General features: G+C 36.8%; 1 protein-coding gene across 5 annotated transcripts in view; it reads left to right on the top strand.

Moving 5' to 3' along the window:
* GABRA4 (gamma-aminobutyric acid type A receptor alpha4 subunit) overlaps nucleotides 1-21,631 on the top strand; it is a 161,884-nt gene that overhangs the window by 34,096 nt on the left and 106,157 nt on the right. The window contains exon 9 of one of the 5 annotated variants that reach the window (XM_021716052.1): nucleotides 10,840-11,044. The exons of the other annotated variants lie outside the window; for them this stretch is intronic. Within the exon in view, the coding sequence (XP_021571727.1) occupies nucleotides 10,840-10,854 (15 nt within the window). The 3' untranslated portion in view covers nucleotides 10,855-11,044. Of the gene's footprint in view, nucleotides 1-10,839; nucleotides 11,045-21,631 lie in introns of those variants that run through there. 5 annotated transcript variants of the gene reach the window in all.

The raw sequence follows: 21,631 nt of genomic DNA, 5'->3' as shown, positions 1-21,631 counted from the left end.
GCGGCCACTGCACTCCAGTCTGGGCGACCAAGTGAGACTCCAACTCAAAAAACAAACAAAAAACAACCCCCAAAACAAACAAACAAAAAACTATTCTGCTGAATTTCTAAAGATGGGAGGAGAATCAATAATCTTCCATTTGCTCCCTGAAATAGATCTCTTGACTATAGCAATTGCTGTTATCGATAAATACTTGGCTGAGCTCATTCGACTGACTATATATTCATTCTGATTCGGTAACTCCTTTCTGCAGCGTGGTCCACATGCTGTGTGCAAATGGCATAGCCAAGGTTAAGAAGACCAAATTTGTTTGTGAAGGGCATACAGTCATGCAATTTAAGCATTGGGAATAATTTTAAAATAAATCTAGCAAAAATATGCATCTTATGCTCCATGTCCTCTACAACGTATGGCTGATGTGTGTGTAATAACTTAGATAGCCATAGCATTTTACTTGAAGACTGTGTTTAAAGACAGTGATTAATGGGTTGGCCCACCCATCCTCCTGACTCCAGATCACTGCCAAAGTGCAGCTGACTTTAGAATGTCACTTGTCATCACATGGTTTCAGTGTCAAGTTCAACTTTGAAGATTGAGAACACATTGAAGTAAAGAGAAAGAAAAGGAGAGGGAGGAAGGAGGAGGAGGGGGAGAAGGAAGGGTTTGAGAGGGGGAGAGAGAGAGAGGAAACGGAAATAAAGAAGAAAGAAGGGGAAAGTGTGTGAAGAGCAAAATTTTACAACATATTACTAGAAAGAAATATTCTAAGAGTCTTATAAGCTTTGGAGTTTCAGCAGAGCTTCTAGTCAGACAGCTGAAATTTGCTTATTCAAATATGTGTTCTGACTTGTAAAGCTATTTACTTATTCAAATGATATTACCTTTGCTCAAAATGTGTTTGAACTCCTCACTTAGAATTGCCATTGGCATCAACATGACATTTGGTAGTTCAGTAGTCCTTTGGGTACATTCACTAGTTGCTTGACTTATTGTCACTAATATGTGACCCATGTACTGTTAATGGCCTGGCAGAGGTTTATGGTGACCATTTCTATGCTTTGGGAATTGGAAAGCTATGGTTTATTGAATATTCATGAAGCAAGGAGCAGAGGACAATTGGCAGGATCTAAGAGCAGCTATGGGTAACTTGTATATATCTTTGGTCATCTCAGAAGGCAAAATAGTGGTTTTGTTTCTGCTCATCACCAACTTGATGCTTCCTCTGACTCTATTTTTCCTGTATTTGGGTTGAACTTCCTTCTTTGTTCATTCTTTTCATAGCCTGACTACTTCTTGGAGTACCTACTCTTTCAATGATGCAGGTGATTTGGATTAATAGAATGGATTGAAAAATAATAACTATAGAACATCAACAGAGCTTTCTTAATATATATTTTCTTTTTTATTTTAAAGATGTGCAGTACAATGCAGGATTAGGTATACAAGTGGTTATTGTTCAGGTAAACTTTGGGCTTCCCTTTGGTCCCCACTTCGCCTGGTTTGAGATCAGGTTCCCTTATTGTTGTTGTGTCCCCTCCCTCTCTCCCCTGGCAGTTTGTTGCTACTGACAATCTCTTTCTTACAGTATTATGGTTAATGTTCAGGGTCTGCTTATGAGTGAGAACATGTGATACTCAGTTCTTTGTTTCTGTGATGAATCACTGAGTATTATAGACTTAAATACACATTCTTTAGTTCTTCAAACACATAGTATGCATTAATGCTATGAAAAAATAAGTAACAAGGAGAATGGCTAACATTAATTGAATTCTTTCTTGCCTTTTTTTAAAATTTCAGTATCTTTTAAAATTTTTCAGCAGCTTTGGTTACATGAATGAATTGTAGAGTGGTGAAGTCTGGGCTTTTAGTGTACCCATCACACAAATAGTACACTTTGTATCCACTAGGTCATTTTTTTTTTTTTTTTTTGAGTTGGAGTTTCACTCCGTCGCCCAGATTGGAGTGCAGTGGCCGCTCCCAGCCACCGCAGCCTCGACCCACTGGGCTCTGGTGATCCTTCCACCTTAATTCCTCAGCTCCCTCCCTTTCTGCACCCTTCAGTGTCTCCAATGACCATTCTGTTACTCTCTTTGTCTTTGTGAGCCCAAAGCTTAGCTCCCACCTATAAGAGCAAACTTGCGTTATTTGGTTTCTTATTCCTAAGTTACTTCACTTGGGATAATAGCCTTCAGTTCCATCCACATTGCTTCAAAAGACATTATTTTGTTCTTTTTAATGGCAGTAGTATTCCATGGTATTTATATCAGTGAGGATCCCCACAAAAAAGAATTTATTTTTAAAAATGTGTATTTATTCTAACATGTTTAAACTTCAGTCACTTTCCAAGTACTCTTCGTTTGATGTAATTACCTGAGACACTTTTTCACTTGCTCAAAATATTTTTTGAACTTGTCCATGTTGATGCCTTTCAGTGCTTCTGTTGTTTTTTGTTTCACCTCTTTGACATCAGCAAAACATTTCTATTTGAGGACTTTTTTCATCTGGGGAAACAAACACACATAAAAAGTCACTCAGGGCAACATCTGGTGAATAGAGAGGGCGGGGCACAGGGATCATGCTATTATTGGTCAAATACAGCTGAACACTCAGCATGGTGTGGACAGGTGCTTTGTCATGATGAAAGAACCAGTCACCTATTTGCTATAACTCCAGGACATTACTTCTACAAATCCTCTCTCACAACAACACTAGCTGGTACCCTGATGTGAGTTTCTAGAACACTTACCTTGCGAGGGAAGCTTGTACTATAAGATAATTCTGTTTTTCCCCCACATTTTCGTTATCCAAGCATCAGCTGATGGACACTTACTTAGGTTGATTCCTTACCTTTGCAATTGTGAATTGTGCTGTGATAAACATATGAATGCAAGTATTTTCTTTGCATAATGACTTATTTTCCTTTGGTGGATACTGAATAGTGGGATTGCTGGATCAAATGGCAGATCTACTTTTAGTTCTTTGAGAAATCTTCGTTATTTCCTGTAGAGGTTGTACTAATTTGTTTCCACCAACAGAGCATGTGTTCCTTTTTCTCTGCATTTATTGTTTTTTTTTTACTTTTTAATAATGACCATTTTGACTTGGGTAAGGTAGTAACTCATTGTGGTTTTAATTTGCATTTCACTAATAATTAATGATACTGAACATTTTTTCATATGTGTGTTGTCCATTTGTATATCTTCTTTTGAGAAATATCTGTTCATGTTTTGTGCCCACTTTTTTTGTTTATAAACAAACTTTTATTTCTGCATGGATGAATTTTTTTATACTTGAAACTAGGTTGTAAAATGGGAAATTGTTTAGAAATTAGGCAGAGTTTAAGTTACGGAGACCCTTATTTGACATGCTAAAGATATAGGATTTTATTCTTTAGGTGATGAGACTTTTTATATTTATTATTGCAACTAATAGCATTCACATTATTATTTTGACCAGAGTACCACTTACATGTGGGGAACTCTGATTTTGTTTGCTCACTTGTTAGTGGGAATTTTTGTTTCTGTTTTCTTTCTGGTTTGTTTGAGTTCCTTGTAAATTATGGGTATTCATCCTTTGTCAGGTATATACTTGGCAAATATTTTCTCCCATTCTGCAGGTTGACTATTTACTGTATTGATTATTTCTTTTGCTGTTCAGAAGCTTTTTAGTTTAATAAAGCTTCACTTGTTTATTTTTGGTTTTGTTGCATTTGCTTTTAGGGGCTTAATCATAAATTCTTTGCTTAGGCCAATTCCAGAAGAGCTTTTCCTGGGTTTTCTTCTAGAATTTTTATGGCTTCAGGTCTTACATTTACGTTTTTAATTCCCCTTCAGTTAATTTCTGTATATGGTGGGAGGTAGGGATCCAATTTCATTCTTCTGCTTTGACTATTCAATTTCCCCATGCCATTTATTTAGTAGTGTTTCCTTTCCTCATGTATTTTTTTGTCTGTTTTTGTTGAAGATCCGTTGGTTATAGTTATTTGGCTTTATTTCTGAATTCTGTATTTTGTTCCATTGGCCTATGTGTCTATTATTGTACCACTACTATACTGTTTTGGTTTCTACACACTTGAAGTATAATTGAACTTTTGTGTCAGGTACTAGGTAATGTGATTTACTTGTATTAATTAATTTCAGCTCACAATAACTATTTTACAGATGAAAAAAACTGAGATTTTCAGTTGCTAAATGATATAATCAAGATAACACAGATAGAAAGCAGTAAACCTAATATAGGAATTAATTCAGCTGTGTCTAAGTACAGAGTCTGTTTTCTTAAACTCTCTTTTATGGCATTTAATTTATGATATCTCTATAAAGAATAGACATTAGAATGTGTGTATGTATGCATATAAATGCATATACCTAGGGTGTCAAAAATGTATATACATTTTAAGAGATGTTATCTATGTACTGCTTTTCAAAGTTGAGTTGAATTATGCTAGCAATGTGTAATTGCAGAAGTCAAACTTGACTTGTACTCATCTTTTGTTATCAGCATATATTGAGTATTAAAGTTTTAATACAGTTTTTTCCTTTCTTAAAAGGCACCCTCTGTATACATAACCATATGGTACACGTGTATACAGATAAAGATGTATACATAGATAATGATTAGTTTAACGGAGAGTCTTTTTGTTTGCATTTCTATGAATAATTAACAATAGAATAATATTCTGAATGCTTTTTATGTACTTGTAATAACTTTTACAGACATTTTCTCTGTAATTTAATTCTAATAGCTTGTAAAATATGTCCTATTTTAATCCATATTTTGCCAATGGTGAAATTATGAAAGATCAAATAATCTGCTCAAGGTCACCTGTCTAGTAAGTGGCAGCACTGGGACAGAAAATCCCATGCTTTTAAGCCTCCAGCTTTAATGACTGATTAGATATGTTGGGTGAGGGAAGCAGAGGATGAGATGGATGGTGGTGGCATCAATCACTAGAGTAGGGAAGAGATATGAGGCACAGTTAATGAAGAAGCAAATTAGTTCAAGTTTAGATAGGTGGAGATTTCCATGGCAGGACAGTTTCTCCTCTCCCTCAGTAATGACTTTCTTTTTTCAAACTACAAATGCATACTTCTCTACTGCATGTATTTCCTTTCCAATCTGCCCAATTTCTCTTTCTCTCTGCCTCCCTTTTACCATCACCATAACTATTCTTTATGCATTTTTCAATTTCAAAGTGTTTGTAGATGCACACAAGACCTATTTGCAAAATTAAAGAGCCATTTGTTTTGATTAAAGTCTTTAAGAAAAATATAATATAAAATGAATATATAAATAATTCAAAATATATTTAGGGTTCAATAATTCCAGGACTCTTATGAGAATTATTTTTGTGTTTTACTATTCATTCTGCAAAGTCAAACTCTAGTTTTATTTCTTACATGGGGCTCCTCTGACTGAGCTCCAGGACCTGCAGGACTTGGTCTCAAGAATCCACATCTACACAGTGGTGGGTACTAAGAGAACCCACTGGAAAAGCTTATGATGAGGATTACATTATCTGTCGCACGTAAAGTGCCCAGTCCTGTGCTTAGTGCCCAATAAAGAGTACCTGGGGTTATTCCTATCTTGTTTTTTCCTTTAAGCATCTTCAGTTTTTAAAGTATTCATGGCCTCATTTATTATTTTATGGGGTTAGTATTATGGAGGCACGTTGCTTAAATTGTTTCATATGTGATTGCCATATTTACCTAGCTAGATGGTGGATTCATTAATAAAATGGATTATGGCTTCATTTTATTTTCCCATATAGCACATAGTATAGTGCTTAGCGGCGACAGTTATCTATTGATTGATTAGGCACTAACTATAGGAATCTGGCAATAGGATATGTGGTACCTTTAAAAGCCAATATATTTATCATCACTTTTCCAAAAAAAAAGAGACAGGTGTCTTTTATGGGAAATTAAATTCTTTTTTAGCAGAAATAAATGTGGACCTGAAACATATGAAATAGTGAACTATAGCAGGGTCACAGTGAACATTTATGACAGCAGATTCTCATTCTTAGCATTCTGAGACACTCTTGGCAGCATTTGGACTTGGCTAGTGGGCAGCAACAGAGAACTGAGAAGGATACTTTGAACATCAGCAAAAAAAAAAAAAAAAGCCTCAGCAATCTACACATGCAACTGTGCATTATGTGGAGGAAAGTTTGTTGTCCTTTGATCATTTCAGTCATGTCACTTGCATAGATATCAGTGACCGCGGATGACATCAACATCAAATACAAGGCTTTCCCAGTGGTTGGTAGTCTACAAGCTTCCTTCCGTTCCTAAAGGGTGTACGAACTGGGTCAGTTTCAGATTTTCACTTCAATCATTCTCAAAATTCCTCTTAGAAATGCTGTTCTTTAAATAGTTTAAGCTAACATGCAAAAAAAAAAAAAAAACACCTTATTTTCCATTTGTCCTTATTTCTTTCATTCTTTTAACTTAGTTTAAAATCTCTTTTCTTGGCAGTTTGAAAAAGGACATGAAGTAGTACTGTCAATTTCATGTGACATTTAGTTGTGTTTGTGACAGAAGTTTGATAATATTCTTTAAATCTTATATAAATAAGTACCTCCCCAAACTCATGCCTTTTTAAAGTGCAGAATGCTCTGTAGTTAGTAATGCTGTTTAGGCAATGAGTGATTGTTTAATTGCAGAAGTACTAAACTCTGTGATTGAAGTGTCAAAAATACCAGAGCTATGTTTTATCTCTTGCCATGCTTTCTATCTGTTCATTTTGTTATTTTCTCATGTGCAGAGAAATGGCATGCTCATGTGTCAGAGCAAATCTTAGCTAATCAATTAACAAGTCTTTATCAGGCAACTATTATACACCAGTCCCCATGCAAGACACCGAGAATTCAAAGAAGTTAAATGTGGGAACCTAGTATAATAAAAGAGATAGGCTAGTAATTTTGTGAGTGACTTATTTAGTATTTAGAAGTATCATCTGATTATAAGTATTAGAATAATTCAAGTATGCTTACAGTAGTGTGAACTTGAAATATTGGTTTCTATATTCAATTACTTGCTGGGAACCTGTTACATTTATAGATATATTTGTGGAATACCTATTAAGTGTCAGAATTCTGGGAATACTGTGCTGAATTCCTTCATAGTGATGAGGGTAGAGGGGAAGATAGATATTCAACAATTCATTTAAAATAAATAATGACAAATGTTCAAAATGCTGTGAGGGACAGGTAGAGAGGGTCATGAGAGATTATATCAAAATAGTTAAACTGAGACTTCAAATTTGTCTCAGAAGTGCAAAAAGTTGACAAGTTAAGGGATAGCATTCAAAATAACAAAAGGAAGAAGCAATTTTCGTAGCTTATTGAAACAATATTGTGAATATTTTGGTAATTATTGACAATAATGCCTCATGGAAAGAAAAATGCCAACACCAGCATCATAACTGGAGATTTGGGCTATTTCCTTTTTCAGAATTAGAGATGCCATACATTCAATGCTACATTAAGAAGGCTATCTTAGCTAGGCTCTGTGGCTCAGCCTGTAATCCCACGCCTTTGGGAGGCTGACTCCAATTCAAAAAAAGAAGGCTATCTTCATTAACTAATGTTCAACAAAGGAGTAATGCATCTTGTCAGTTTAGCATAATGCAATGAGGGTGTCTGTGGGGGGTGTGTTTGTGTTTATATGTGGTATGGAGATGATATAGGTGAATGGTATATTTTTTCCTTTATTTTCATGTATCACATGTTTATAAATATGACAAATGCAGAAGCTATTTTTATATATTTGGTAAAAGTTTGGGGAGACAGCATGTCACTATCATCATCATCATCACCACCACCGCCATCATCATTTATTGAGTACCAACTATGTCCTACATATTATACTGGTTACTTTACATGTACTATCTCTAATCTTCATAACAAACTCTACAATGTGTTGCTATGTTGTTATACACACAATTTTATGGTTGAGAAAACTGAGCCTTGATGTTTTGGTAAGATGCCTAGATCATATGTGTAGTAAATGGTAGACTTGGATTTGAGCCCTGTCTGTTTGGCATCAGAAAGCTGGATGCTTTCAGATGCATGGTACTGTCTCTCACCTAGAAATAACTACAGGCAAGCATTAAGGGATTTCTTCTCTACTCTCAGTTCTCCAGTGTAGTTTTGATCACACAAACCAATACTTGGGTTTCCATTTCTCCATCTGTTAAATGATGAAGTTAGGCAAGATTATATCTAAATTCCCTTCTAACTGAAAAAAAAAATCTGGATTACTACAAACTCATCCACTCTCCATAACTCATGCAAGTTTATTTTATACTCTTTAACGTATGCTTACTTTAGTATACGTGACATGTCAAGAGCTGATCTGAGGGAAGATGATTCTTTCTGAGTTCACTGAGTCAGATCAAACAAAAATATTCAGGTTGTATGATGTTCATCTATGAGAATAACCCTTAAGCTCTTCCATATACTAACTTATATAATCTTCACATAGATCTTTTTTACAGATTAGGAAATCAAGGCACAGAAAGGTTTAAGTGATTTGCCCGAAGTCACCAGCTGCTAAGGAACAGAGCTCAGATTTAAACCTGGGGAGTCTGGACCCAAAGTATTATGTTCACATTCACAGCAGGCTGCTGCCCCTCACATATAGCCCACTGCCACCACTGTTGACCTTTGGTGGGTCCCCTGCCACATACCTCCCAACCTGCCTCCAACTTTTCTGAAGGTTGCCTTAATGTTCACATTGTTAAAGTGTGAACTATACTTTGAAACTCTGTCCCATTTATAAACAAACCTTACTCCTTATCTAGTAGTTTGATTTACATAGAAAACAGTCAGAGAAAATTAATCACATTCTCCAAACCTTCTGCTTCTCATAAAATGCAGGTAGATTTTGTCGAGGATAAATATCACCAGTTCATTTATCACAGTCACTCCAACAAACTGTAGGTTAACCAATTCATGATTTTTTCCAAAAATTTTGTGACATTTTGAACATTTAAAACTCTTTAAGACTCTTACTTTTTTTTGGTTTAAAATAATCTTTCTTATATGTTCAACATAGTCAATTAACAGTGTTTATCTGCAACCTGTGTACAAACTTATTCTGTTTTAAATAGTGTAGAAAATTTTAAAAAAATGTTCAGGGAGTGGGTTTTGCTTTGAATTAATTTATGTGACATCAGATGACAGTGACTAGTGATGTAAATAATCTAGAGGAACAAATATCCCATAGGGAATAAGGAGATGTTGTAAAGAGGCACGCTGAGATTTTATGGGATCGGAGAACTCAGACTGGTGGGGAGGAGTATTTTGCTGATGGTCAGCAAATAAAGGCAAGTAGCAAGGAAATAAGCCAGTACATTTTGCTAAATCTCATGAGCTGGTTTTGTAATATGTATATGTACTAGTTTAAGGGTCATTCTCATATTGCTACATAATTCAGAAACTACTCCCATGTTATTGGAATTTTCATCATTTCTCCATTTCTTTTCCCAGCACATCTGGCACAGGTGTCCTAAGCACATCACAGGTGCTCAGAAAATGTCTACTGATTGATTTATTTTATCGTATAACTGAGATATAGATGTGGTTGCCCGTGATAGCAATATACAAAAGAACCACAGATTTCCATTGGTAAAATTTTATCATTAAAAGTTTTTTATTTATATTTCAAATTCTTATTTATTTGGTGCTCTTTTCCCATTTATATCACAATGTGAGTGGGCCAGCGCTTTCTTTTTAGAATGGAAAAAAAATCAGCTTCAAAAATATATAACTGCTTTAAACAACTTTCCTCAACGTTTAGTTATATTTTCCAGCAAGTTCTCATCTCTAAGCTACTGAGTAAGATTATTCATTCCTTCTGGTGTATTTGGCTAAGCTGCCAATTTTCCCTTTTGCTATTTTAGGTAGCTAATTTTCCCACAACATAATATACATCGCTAAGTCTCCAGCTTTTTGCTCAGCCTCAGATGATATAGAAGTTTCAAGAAATATCATTTTGGGTATGAATTATTTAATTTCACTTAAATGGATTAGAGGATATTATGTATTGAAATGTACTTTGGTAAAATAAAATTATGATGTATTTTGGTCATTTTTCAACAGTTTTAAGAAGAGGACACTTTCACTCAGATTGTGTTGCATGAGATGCTTTTCTTTACATTTTTCAGTATCTCTGATTTCCCAGAATTTTTACCATTCCTAGATTTTTTTGTTTGAATAATATATGCTTTCTCAGACTGTATTTTGTTGCTCTTATTAATGATACTGAATTTTCACTTTCTTTTTACTTTTTCTGTAAGAAAATTCTTTCCCCTTAGTTAATAGCTCTTGAACTTTGTCTTCAGTTTTTATTACTCTGATATCTTCATGTAGATGTGCAGGAAGGGGACTTCTTTTTTTCTCTCTAATCTCCTGAATGCCAAATGAGGTAGGCTACTAAATTTTTCTTTTCTCTGATACACACACACACACACACACACACACACACACACACACACACACACACTTTCTCTCTTTCTCTTTTAGAGATGGATCGTGCAAAACAAACTTCTAAAATGTAATTTTTATTGTTTTCTAGCTAATCAAAAATGGTTTTAGATGTCATATCAGAAAAAAAGGCCATTCTTAGGGGATTAACAGAAAGTGTGGGGATGCTGGCACTTTTAAATTTTGCCTCCCTAAAAAGTCTTTCTAAGCCTAATCAGTTTAATGTGGACATCAAGATCTCCCTTGAAAATTAAAAAAAAATCATAAAATATTAGATAAAGGATATAGAGAAAAAAAGAGCCCTCCTCACCCCAACTTAGCACATCTGCACTTTTCTCTTTGTCTAGGTCTTTGGCACTTGAGGATTGACATTTCCAAAGCGGATTTGGCAAAGCTTGGCAAGAACTCTGTATCCAAAGAGCAGAAAGTTAACTACTTATATGCAAAATAGGTATATTACTGACTCTAGCTTCACAAACTGTGAGGACTTCTGAACAACTGGGTTTAGTCTACTGGACAGATTTGTTTGAAAAGCGTTTTGAAGAGTATGAACTTTAAGACTAATGTTTAGCATAGGGCCTGGCGCCCAATATTTATTGACCAAGCCAACGAATGGAATAATAAACAGAAATAATAATGACAGAAAAGTCCTAGATTGCAACAATAACAGAAAAAACTCCCGTAAATCCATTTCAACATTGCTATTTTGCTTTCTGAGACCCACAGTGAATTTTTGGATAACTGAAGGAAATCTGTATTAACTGCTCTTAACACCAAAGCACCTGGTTTTTCTGGAACTCTCCCATATGAAGCAATGACTTTTCCTGCCCTACCATTGACTTTCCCATTGATCCCGTTTTATTGTGTGGGTTACCCCTGTATCTCAGTACCCACGAGTGTGAGATAGAAGGTGAAAGTCTTGCTCAACTCTGCTGGTCAAGTTATATCTGGACCAGCAGTGCATGTTCTCTGCTTGTGTGGGAAGGGTGGAATCTCATACTCTTCTGATCTCAGAAGAGAGCTTGGTTGGATGAAGGAGCTCTGATAAGACTGTCTTGCTTGGAAGGCGAGAAAAGGAGGCCTCCTTGGAATTTGAAAGGTGCTTCTTGGAGAGTAAGCAAGAGTTGAACAACTACAGAATAACTTGATATTCATTTTCTTAGAGCAGGCCACTAACTTAAAAGTTGTGGCAGGACAGTGATAAATGGAAGACCTTTCCAGGCTGCCCCTTCCATGTAGGAATCAGCCTGAGATTTGTTTTGAGAAGCCAGGTTTTATTAAGTTGTACCGTTAGAAAATGCCATTTTTGCTAGCAAAAAAAAATTTTTTTTTTTGGTAAGTGGAAAGTGATCTTTTGAGGTAAGAATGAGTCCTACATCTGACATAAAATTGCCTTTATCAACTGCTTCTTTTTGACAGCTAAAGAGGTCATCAGTGAGGCATGGCCCCAGGGATGATAGTGATCAGCATTTTGAAATGTGTTAGTTTTATTTGTTTTAAAGACAAAGATTTAGGACTGACCTGGAGGTATCAAAACCTCAGAGCTGTGCTCTGTGTGCCTGGGTCTGATGGGGACACATCCTCCTGGGCATTTTAATGTTCTGAGTAGGACTGTTTTGTCTTCTTTTGACTTGAAGCGGTTTGTGCTTATGTGTATGCTGAGCTTCAACCAAGGCGCACTCGTGGGCTCTGCTCACGATCACTGCTTTCGCAAGCAAGAAACCCACTTTGCTAAAGCCTTAGCTGATCCTGAAAAATGTTAACATGCTTCCTGCCTAATGTTTGCCAACGGGCTGATCTAAAAATGGCACTGAGGAGGTTACCTATTATCTACAGAACACGAATACATTTTGGGACTGAAATAGATTATGGTCAATGGGGACCTGATCTGCTGACAGAAAGTTATTTTAGTCTCCCCAAGCAATTCATAAAAATAGAATGAGATTTTTATATGGTAAATCCTGTTTGTTTTCTGTTAATTAAAAAAAGAATCTGTCCTTTCATAGCTTTCAATATTTAATTTCTTTTTCTTTTATGCTTATTTCCCCACAGTGTTTCTTTATGAATTGCATTCATCTTTCAGAATTCAGTAAATCATTCAGTTTTGCACTTTTGCAATGGGTGAAATCCCTTGTATCATAGTCAAATTGATTTTATCAAATTCATTACTACAAAGGTTTTGAAGAAGTGTGTCAACTTATTCTTGCAATAAAATAGGGAAAGACTTAAAATTCATTTTTTCAGTGAAACATGCATTTTCTCCCTGTGTAATCTTCAAATTCACAGCAAATGAATTTTTTTGCTAATTAATCTATAATGGATAGGTTGACATCATCCTTGCTTGCCTGCAGCTGCTGGAGTTTATGACTGTTGTGCTGGTGGCCTACCCAGTTTAACATTTGTGCTGGACAAAAGTGCCCTGACTTGACCAATGGATTAAATAATCACCCTAACAAGGGAACAAATGTTCATCCCTGTATGTTTGCTAAAGTCTTTTAAGTTAAAATTTTTCAAACAGTGATCTAGGTATTCATGACTGTAGTAGACATACTATAATGGGTTTAAAGGTTGAAATTGCAATCAGTAGAGGATTTCGGAATCTCATAAGATAATTTGAGATAATTTTTGGCCACAACTAACTTCCTGGTTACTAGTCAGTCATTTTGTGGGGCCAGTAACTGTGCCTCGCTACTCAGTTTTAGAAGTCAGAGCATTATGAACTCTCTAAGTGCTGAAGCACATAAAATTGAGGAATAAGAAGGATCTCAAGTCTTTATTGTGCTGCAGTGTTTGTGCAAAGTATAGGCCAATCATTCTATAATGTATGATGAATAAATCCTATTACTTTAAAACATTTTGTGATCAGACTGTACTCTTCATTTAGAAAAAAAATGATGTAGAAAGAAGTAAAATTTGGGGCTGAAGCATGTAGGGTAAAATCAGAAGTATGAAAGCGAGAAGAGAGATTCTGAATAAGGTGTCCTTTCTTCCACCTGCTGGGGTCTACCTTATATGTTACCTAAGTGCTTCCATTTTTAAGTCTGTTTCGTGAAGCAATAATCCAAGATACCCTAGGGTTTCATCATATGTGTTGGCTCGAACAAAGTTATATCCTGAACTGTTATTGGAAAGAGATGGTATGAATCCAAGTGTTACATTCTGGGTAGAACACTGCCGTTGCTTGGAATTGTGGTACTCTGCTTGGTAAACCTGATTTAGTCCTGTAGAGTGCAGCCTAATCAGTTATAGAGCTGCTCATCTCAGAAATAGGTATGTGAATTCAAACATTATATATGTTTATTCCAGGTCAATCTGCCAGTGCAGTAGACAATCTTACATCCTCAGCAGTGCAGTGATGAGACAGAAGGTGTGGCTTCCTTCTCACTAGCTCACCATAATGTTCTTCCCTAGCTTGAATGCTCCCCACTATCTGGTTCTTGAGTTTATTCCAGTTTCTTCATGTCATTAATATCCTATTGTCTGTCAGAGGGTCTCTGTATTTATGGAAAAAGTTTTGCTAGATTTCCAAAATTTGTTTACTCCATTCCCCCAAGGCAGTTGATCACATCACACACACTGTCTGTGGAAGATCTGAGCATATTTTATGCTGATTTTTTAACAGTTAAAATACAGATTGGATGGAGGTCTTAGGACTGTTTTAGATCAGCTGGATGGGGTTCATGGTCTGGGTTTACCTAGGTTTACTACGAGAATCATTTTAGAGTGCTGAGAAGATGAAGGCATTAGCCAGAAACCCCTTAAGATATTGACAGTAGTTGATAAAGGAAGATGACAAGAACGCAGCTCTAAGTGGGCTAAGCAAAAGGACCCCTTATAACAGCAATTCATGTGGTGCTTTTTCCAGTATGCCGTGGGGTGTTTTGGTAGCAGGCCCAGCATTCCCTATCAGGAATGTAAGGAGATCTTCAGGGCAACTCCAGCTCCAGACCTTCTGTCTGAAGCCAAGGAGAGAACCTGAGTAAGAGCTACCTCTCTGAATCCAGTCAACCTCCAAACCCATGAACGATTTATATTAAAATGATTGCTGCTGCTTTAAGTCACTATGTTTTGGGGTGATTTGTAATGCAGTGTTAGAAAACTGTGAGCCACACACTTCTAAGTCAGATATACCCAAGTTCAAATACTAACTCCGCCTCTTGCTAGTGGGATGGTGTCTGCCAATACTTTAAATTTTTAAATTTCTTGTGTTTATCTTACAAATGTTTAATCTGGAATACTGCAGGTGCTCAATAAATATGATCTTCCTTTCATTCCTGCTTTCCTTCCCTCTTTCCTTTTTTGCTTCCTGCTTTCCCTCATCTTTCTCTCCCTCCTTTGCTTCCTTCCTCCTTTCCTCTTCTTCCTTCCCATATAAATTTAACTGAGTGCAGCTGCTTTTGTGGTAGGCCATTTTAAACTGGAATGTGTTAGTGCCAGGTGTGGATTTAATTGGACCTTTACTTAGAACGCAGGCAGACAGAATTCAGGATGCATTTATTTTTTTCAGTGAAAACTGCTGAATCACTGGTTCCAAAATCAGCATAAAATATGCTCAGACCTTCCACAGACAGCGTGTGTGATGTGATCAAGTGCCTTGGGGGAATGGGGTAAACAAATTTTTAAAAAAGGAATGTTTCCATCAGTTCACAGTGAACATTATCTGAATTCAGTTCAGGCGAAGAATATCTTAAAAAGCTAGATAAAAGAAATGAAGGCATGAGCAACATGTTATTTGTAGGAATGACATACATTATCTCCCTGGCAACTGCAGGGTGGCATGCAATTTGGCAATCTATGTTGTGTCATCTTGGATGCCTGGAAGTCACTGTTTCCTATGGAGACAAAGGAAAGAACAACATGAGAAAAAGAGTTCTGAATTTAGTATGATAGAAAAATATTTTAAAACCGAGAGACCGGCAGGCTTCTACAGCATAACTGGAACTCAAAATGGCATTAAATTTTCGTTTATTAATTCCACAATGCTTTAGAGCATGGATTAGATCCCAATTTTAAATTTTTTTGGCTCTGCAGAGCTTTGTATTTTTGTCTTCTGGTCGATTGATGACTCAAGACATTTGTGGAACTTTCAAAAAAATGAGTGTTTAATCCACAGTTTCATGTTATTAATATCCTATTTTCTGGCAGGTGGTCTCTCTATTTCTGGTAAAAGCTTTGTTCAATTTCCAAGGGATAAACAGATGTGATTATTTTAACAGTTAAAATACAGATGGAAGGTTTGATGAAGGTCTTCGGATTGTTTCAGATCAGCTGGATGGGGTTCACGGTTTGGTCTGCCTAGATTCACTGTTAGAATCATTTTCATTCTAATCTTTCATGAACATAAGAGTCTCAGCTTGTGCACAGATATTTATTCATTCATTCAACAAATATCTGTTGAGAGTCTAATTTGTGCCAGGTGTTGTGCTAGGTATTGAGGTGATGGAGATACCATACTTTATGTCTTAACAATTATCCTGTCATTTCCAAGGGATATTGTGGGTTTTTAAAAAATTTGTAGTGAATCAATAATTTATCAAGTATTCACGTACCCCTGCATGGAGACCCTCGTATACTGGGAGTGAAGAATTTTAGCAGAAATTAATCACATGGTTACATAATACTTAATGAGGCACAAAACAATTCTCATCATGTCTTTTCTTTGGCCAGTCATTTTGGAGACCTTTCTTAGATATAGAAAGGTGTCATTTTCATCAACAACCTCCAAGTGAATGACTCCAAAATATGTATAATATTTTAGAGTATTGACTCACGCCCAATACAGTTTCATTTGATAGGTCATTTGACCAAGATCAAATGCCTTAAATGAAGAAAATGCAGGTTGTCATGTGGCTGACTAGAAACATAAAAATTTCTGTTTTGATGAGATTCAAGAAAGTATCAACATTATTGCAAGCCACAAAGGCAGCTTACAACATTGCTGCGGGGTTACTTGATCACAGCAGTAGAATGGTATCGCTGGTTACATGGCATTAAAGCACTGCCTCAGTGTTGCTGGATCACCAATGGACTGCAGAGGTTTTTATTTTTCCAAAATATTGCTAGCAATTAGAACTGGAGGTTCACTGTGAAGCAGAAACTTGGGTTCAACAGTTAGCTCTTCCCCAGGACAATATTGCCACCCACTGATCGGTTTAGCGTCTCCAAGGCATTACTTTACTTACTCTTTTTTTTCTATTTCTTTTTCTTTATATATACTTGAGTTCTTACATCATAAAATTAATGACCATTCATTTATTTGTTTATTTAGAATTCAGGGTCTTGCTATGTCACCCAGACTTGAGTGCTGCGGCATGGTCATAGCTCACTGCAGCTTCTAATTCCTAGCTCAGGTGATCCTTCCACCTAACCCTCCCAAGTTGCTGGGACTATAAGCATGTGCCACCATGCTTGGCTAATTTTCTTATTATTTTCTAGAGATGAGGTCTGTCTATATGTTGCCCAGGCTGATCTCAAACTCCTGGACTCAAGCAGTTTTCCTGCTTCTGCCTCCCAAAGTGCTGGGCTTATAGGCATGAGCCACCATGCTCAGCCTTTACTCCTTATTCTTTATCTACCTCCAGCCTCATCCTAGCCATTTATTTACATTTCCATGGGCCTACTAATGAATGACTTTGAGGAAGACTGCTAATGTCCACCAAAGAGTCTCCAGAAAGAGCCTGTAGGCCGGCCAAATAGTGATCTCAGGTGTTCTTCTAGCCAGAGGAGCAGAAGTCATATCCAGGATTTTATGATTTCAGTATTAAAAGATTTCACTTCCTGAGTTTCTCTCCCATAGGGTCTTATTTTACTATGTCCTCTCTAAGAGCAGTATTTCAGCTTAGAATTTTCTTGGGTTTGTGGAGATATTCATGGAAGATTTAAATAGCATTGCAGCTGTACAGAAAAGCTGTTCTAGTGTGTGCTTTAAAAATCAGTTTTTCAATAAATGATAGCTTTAAAACTATGATGGGGGGGACAGTCCTTGTTAAACAAACTATTGCAGCCACTGGCTACGTGTTCTAAGCAGTTTGCAGAGGAGGCTCACATTCCTCCTCACTTGGTTCCTGGAGATGCAGGTTGGTGCCCTGTGGGCCTTGTGTCTTTTCTGTGTGGCCTTAAAGGGCAAGGAGATGGTGTGGGTTGATTCGGGAGGTGACTCTTTCATGCACAGTAGCAATCATTCAGTCATACTCTTCGACAGGCAGATGTATAAAGCCAGAGAAGAAAAGCATTTCATTCTGGTTATCTGTTGATATCCCAGAATTGACTCATTAAACAGTCCATTAACTACTGTAGTATCCCAGGAAGTATAATTTGGGTAGAATAAATGATTGTCATCTGGTTTTCAAGTGGATTTAAATGTGCTGCTTTTGGCTATATTGCTTTGCCAACTACTTATTTCCTGAGACACATTGTATGGAACTCAGTCTTGTTGTTTTGAGTGTACAGGAGGGACTGGTATTGTAGATTTATTTTAATATCATTTGCTCATAATTTATTTATTATCTATTCATTTAACTTGTACTGAGTACTTCTTAGAGCATGGTTTTGTGGTGGTTAGTGGGGAAAAGAAAACAGTGAGACACTGTTGCAGTTCTGAAGAAACTCAGTTTGTACAGTTGGGAGGAGCATTCACACACACGTGCTCCACGCTGGCTTGGAAGAAGCATTAGGAGACTGTGTGGAAATGTGGTGGTCTGGATTAGAGTTTCTGCAGTGGGAGATCTGGGTGGCGGGGCATCAAGTCAGATGGTTCAAGGAAGCAATGTTGGGTGCTATCTTGGAAACTATAACAGACAGGCAAAGAAGATGGAGGAAAAAAGACAGTGAAGAGAGGTTGTGCAAAGACCAGAAGTGAGGTAACATGGCTCACCATGGTGGGACTAAACTGGCACATTCTGGCTAGAGTCCCAATGTTTTCATTTGATTTCCTCTCAAAGCCGGCTCTGTTGAAAGGATTTGTGAGCAATTCATTTTTGAGGTGATCCCAAGAAGCATTGTCAGGGAAGCGACAGGGAAAGGAAGAAAAGCCAATCATGTACCATTAATGAGCAGGATTGTGTGCTAATCATCTAAAGACCCCCTCCACCAGAGGATGTGGAGACCAAGCCTTAGCACCATCCCACTGGGCAGCAAAGAAGTTGGGGTACTTAGGAACTCTCATCTCTTGTTGATTAGGATCACTCAGGAGTATTTTTTCACTGAAATTGTGTATGTTTAACGTTTGTAGCATAATGTTTGGATATAAAGGTACCTAGTGAACAGGTTACTACAGTGGAGCTAATTAACAGATCCATCTCTTCCCATAGTTCCCCATTCTGGTGTGCTGAGAACACTTAAGGTTTACTCCTTAACATGCTTGCAAAGTACGCAATACAGTACGATTAACAGCAGTCCTCATGCTGTACGTTTGATATCTAGAATGTATTTATACTACATAACTAAGACCTCATATCCTTTGAGCAGCATCTCTTCATCCTTCTTGCCCATCCCACCACTGATAACCACCATTCTACTTTCTGTGTTGATGAGTTCAAGTGTTTTTTTTTTTTTTAAACCCACGTATAAGTGAGACCATGCAGCCTTTTTCTAACTCTCAATTCTGGTTAAACCTCTTCATGACCCTAGTCAAGATCCTCTTAGCACGTGGGAAGGGTGTGAATAATGGGAAATTAGTTCATGGGTACTATGTACATTATTTGGGTGATGGCTACTCTGAAAGTCCAGTATGGAACTATGCATGTAACAAAATCACACATGTCCCATACATTTATACAAATAAAACACATACAAAATAAAATTATTTTTTTCTTAAAGGATTTTATAGGCAGAACACCGTTCAGCAGACAAAGGCAGTAAGCTATCTGCCTACCTGGAGTAGCCTCTTGGGTAAACCAAGTGAATATGGACCAGGCAGTGATAGCATATTTTCCACCAGGGGACCCGAGAGGGTTGGGTGGAGAGTTTGGGGGAAAAAGGAAGATGAGGTTGGACTGGGAGGCAGAGCCCAGATTGTATTGAAAAACCCTATGCCATGCAAGTCTTTTTCCCTGAACACAACCAGGTGCCACTGAAAAAGCTTAAACAAGGAAGTGACATGATCAGATTTACACTGTACAAATATGAGAATACAGAGAGGGGAGGTGCATACAGGTGTCAAGTCTCCGAATGTAAAATCTGTGCAGTCACCAAGTGGAAAAGGTTGAATGCATTTGCAGTGGTCGTGAAGAATAGATGGGTAAGAAAAATATTGAGGAAGTCAGATGGAAAGGAAAATAATGCACAAAAGCAAGAGGAACTGACATTTTGTGGTTTGGAAAACTATCTAGATAGTGTACTTGTCCCTAAGACCTGGAATACAGCAGGAGTGATGTTTGTCTGGACAAATGATCAAGTTCATTAGATATGAATAAATGTGTACATATATCAGACTTTGAATATAGGCAAGGATATAAGTTGCATAAGGGTAGGAATTTTGGACTGTTTCCTACTTTTGTATCACCAGAGCCAAGGACAGTCGCTGGAACATAAATAGGCACTCATTAAATTGAATAATTGAGTGAGTATTGAACTGAATGAATAAATGGATGGATAAATACATAAGTTAAAAGTGTGGCCTGCCTCTAGGACATATGAGTGATGCTCTGCTGGATATATGCAACGTGTTGGAGAAAGACTTGGGGAAAAGATGTTGATTTTATGGTACTGATATATAGATTATAATCAAAACCACTGACCACTCTCATTCACCAAAAGATCAAGAACACTCCATCACTGAGAGCTGAACCCTCCAGGAAAATAACATTTTAGTATTAGGTAGAGAAAGAGCATCACTGAAAAAAGAATGTGAAATGATGGGAAGAATGGAAAGAAACATACAAGAATTGACCAATGTGTTAGATGATACTGAAACAGAATGTAAGACATGAGATTTTTAGAATAATCCACAAAAAGTTTCAAAAGAAAACTGGAAGAAGAATAAAATAATAACGAGTCAAAGAGTAAATGACAGATGAAGAAGCTGAAACTGTAATTGTAGACAATTTTCCCCCAAACCTAGTGGTAGATAATAGTAGCCAGAAAGGGTTAAAGATTTGAGGAGTCTCAGGAGTTGATTCTCCATAAGGGTAGGGATTATAGGGCATTGTTCTACCTCTGTGTCACCAGAGCCAAGAAGAGAGCCTAGAACATAAATAGGTACTCAGTATTATTTGCTGAATAACTGAATTAGTAAATAGATGATGAATGGATGAATAAAAGTCCATTATGCCTCTGAGACACCTGAATGATGTCCTCCTGGATATATGGGTTTGCTTATTTATAATCTGAAGGAAATTTTACCATATTTTGAGAAAGTGCAAAGATTTTAAAATTGCTAACATAATTATGTAGTATAATATCCACAGGATTCTTGATTTTATGCGTCTCTTGAAGCAATCAATCATCACCTCAGAGGAAACCTTTAAAGCCTTTTAAGCCTTGGAGACCCTTAGTCATCTTTTCCTACATTTGGCAGATGTGAGCAAGTTGGATTTTAGCTAGTTCTTAGCATTGCTCCAAGGAATGAAGCTGATTATGTCCTCCTAGAAATAGTAAATAAAGTGAATTTTGAACAGGACACAAAATGTAGGCTCTCATATATTTCCAACATTTTCAGAGATGAAAAGTTAGAGTAATCATTTAACATTTAGTTCTGTTGAAAAAATACTGTGAATATCTGAGTATAGAAATAATGGAAACTTCTGACCATTACTTTACTAGAGGCTGGTATGACCATGTGCTCTTTGAGCTATGGCCACCACCATGTATCCTAGCTTTGGCCCCCTCTTCTACTTGGAGAAGTGACTCAAATCTCAAAATATCTCTCTTTCTCTCTCTTTCTCATTTGTATTCTAAATAAACTATATTTTCCAGTCTAAAATAAATAAATAAATAATGGAAACTTCTCTAGTAAAATTTTACTTGACAGAGACTATCTACATATTAGTCTTAGAATATTGAATGATAATAATAGAATAATGATATTTAACAAGTATTGATCACTCACTATGTGCTAGGCAGTGGGCTAAACACTTTACAGGATATTACCTCACCAGTAATACTATGAAGTAGTTATCATTATTATCCTCCTGGAACCCA

The sequence above is a fragment of the Carlito syrichta genome, unplaced genomic scaffold (genome assembly GCF_000164805.1).
Source record: "Carlito syrichta isolate Samal-C Ts95f unplaced genomic scaffold, Tarsius_syrichta-2.0.1 Scaffold308133, whole genome shotgun sequence".
Classification (NCBI taxonomy): Eukaryota; Metazoa; Chordata; class Mammalia; order Primates; family Tarsiidae; genus Carlito; species Carlito syrichta.
This window is presented reverse-complemented; position numbering and strand designations above follow the sequence as displayed.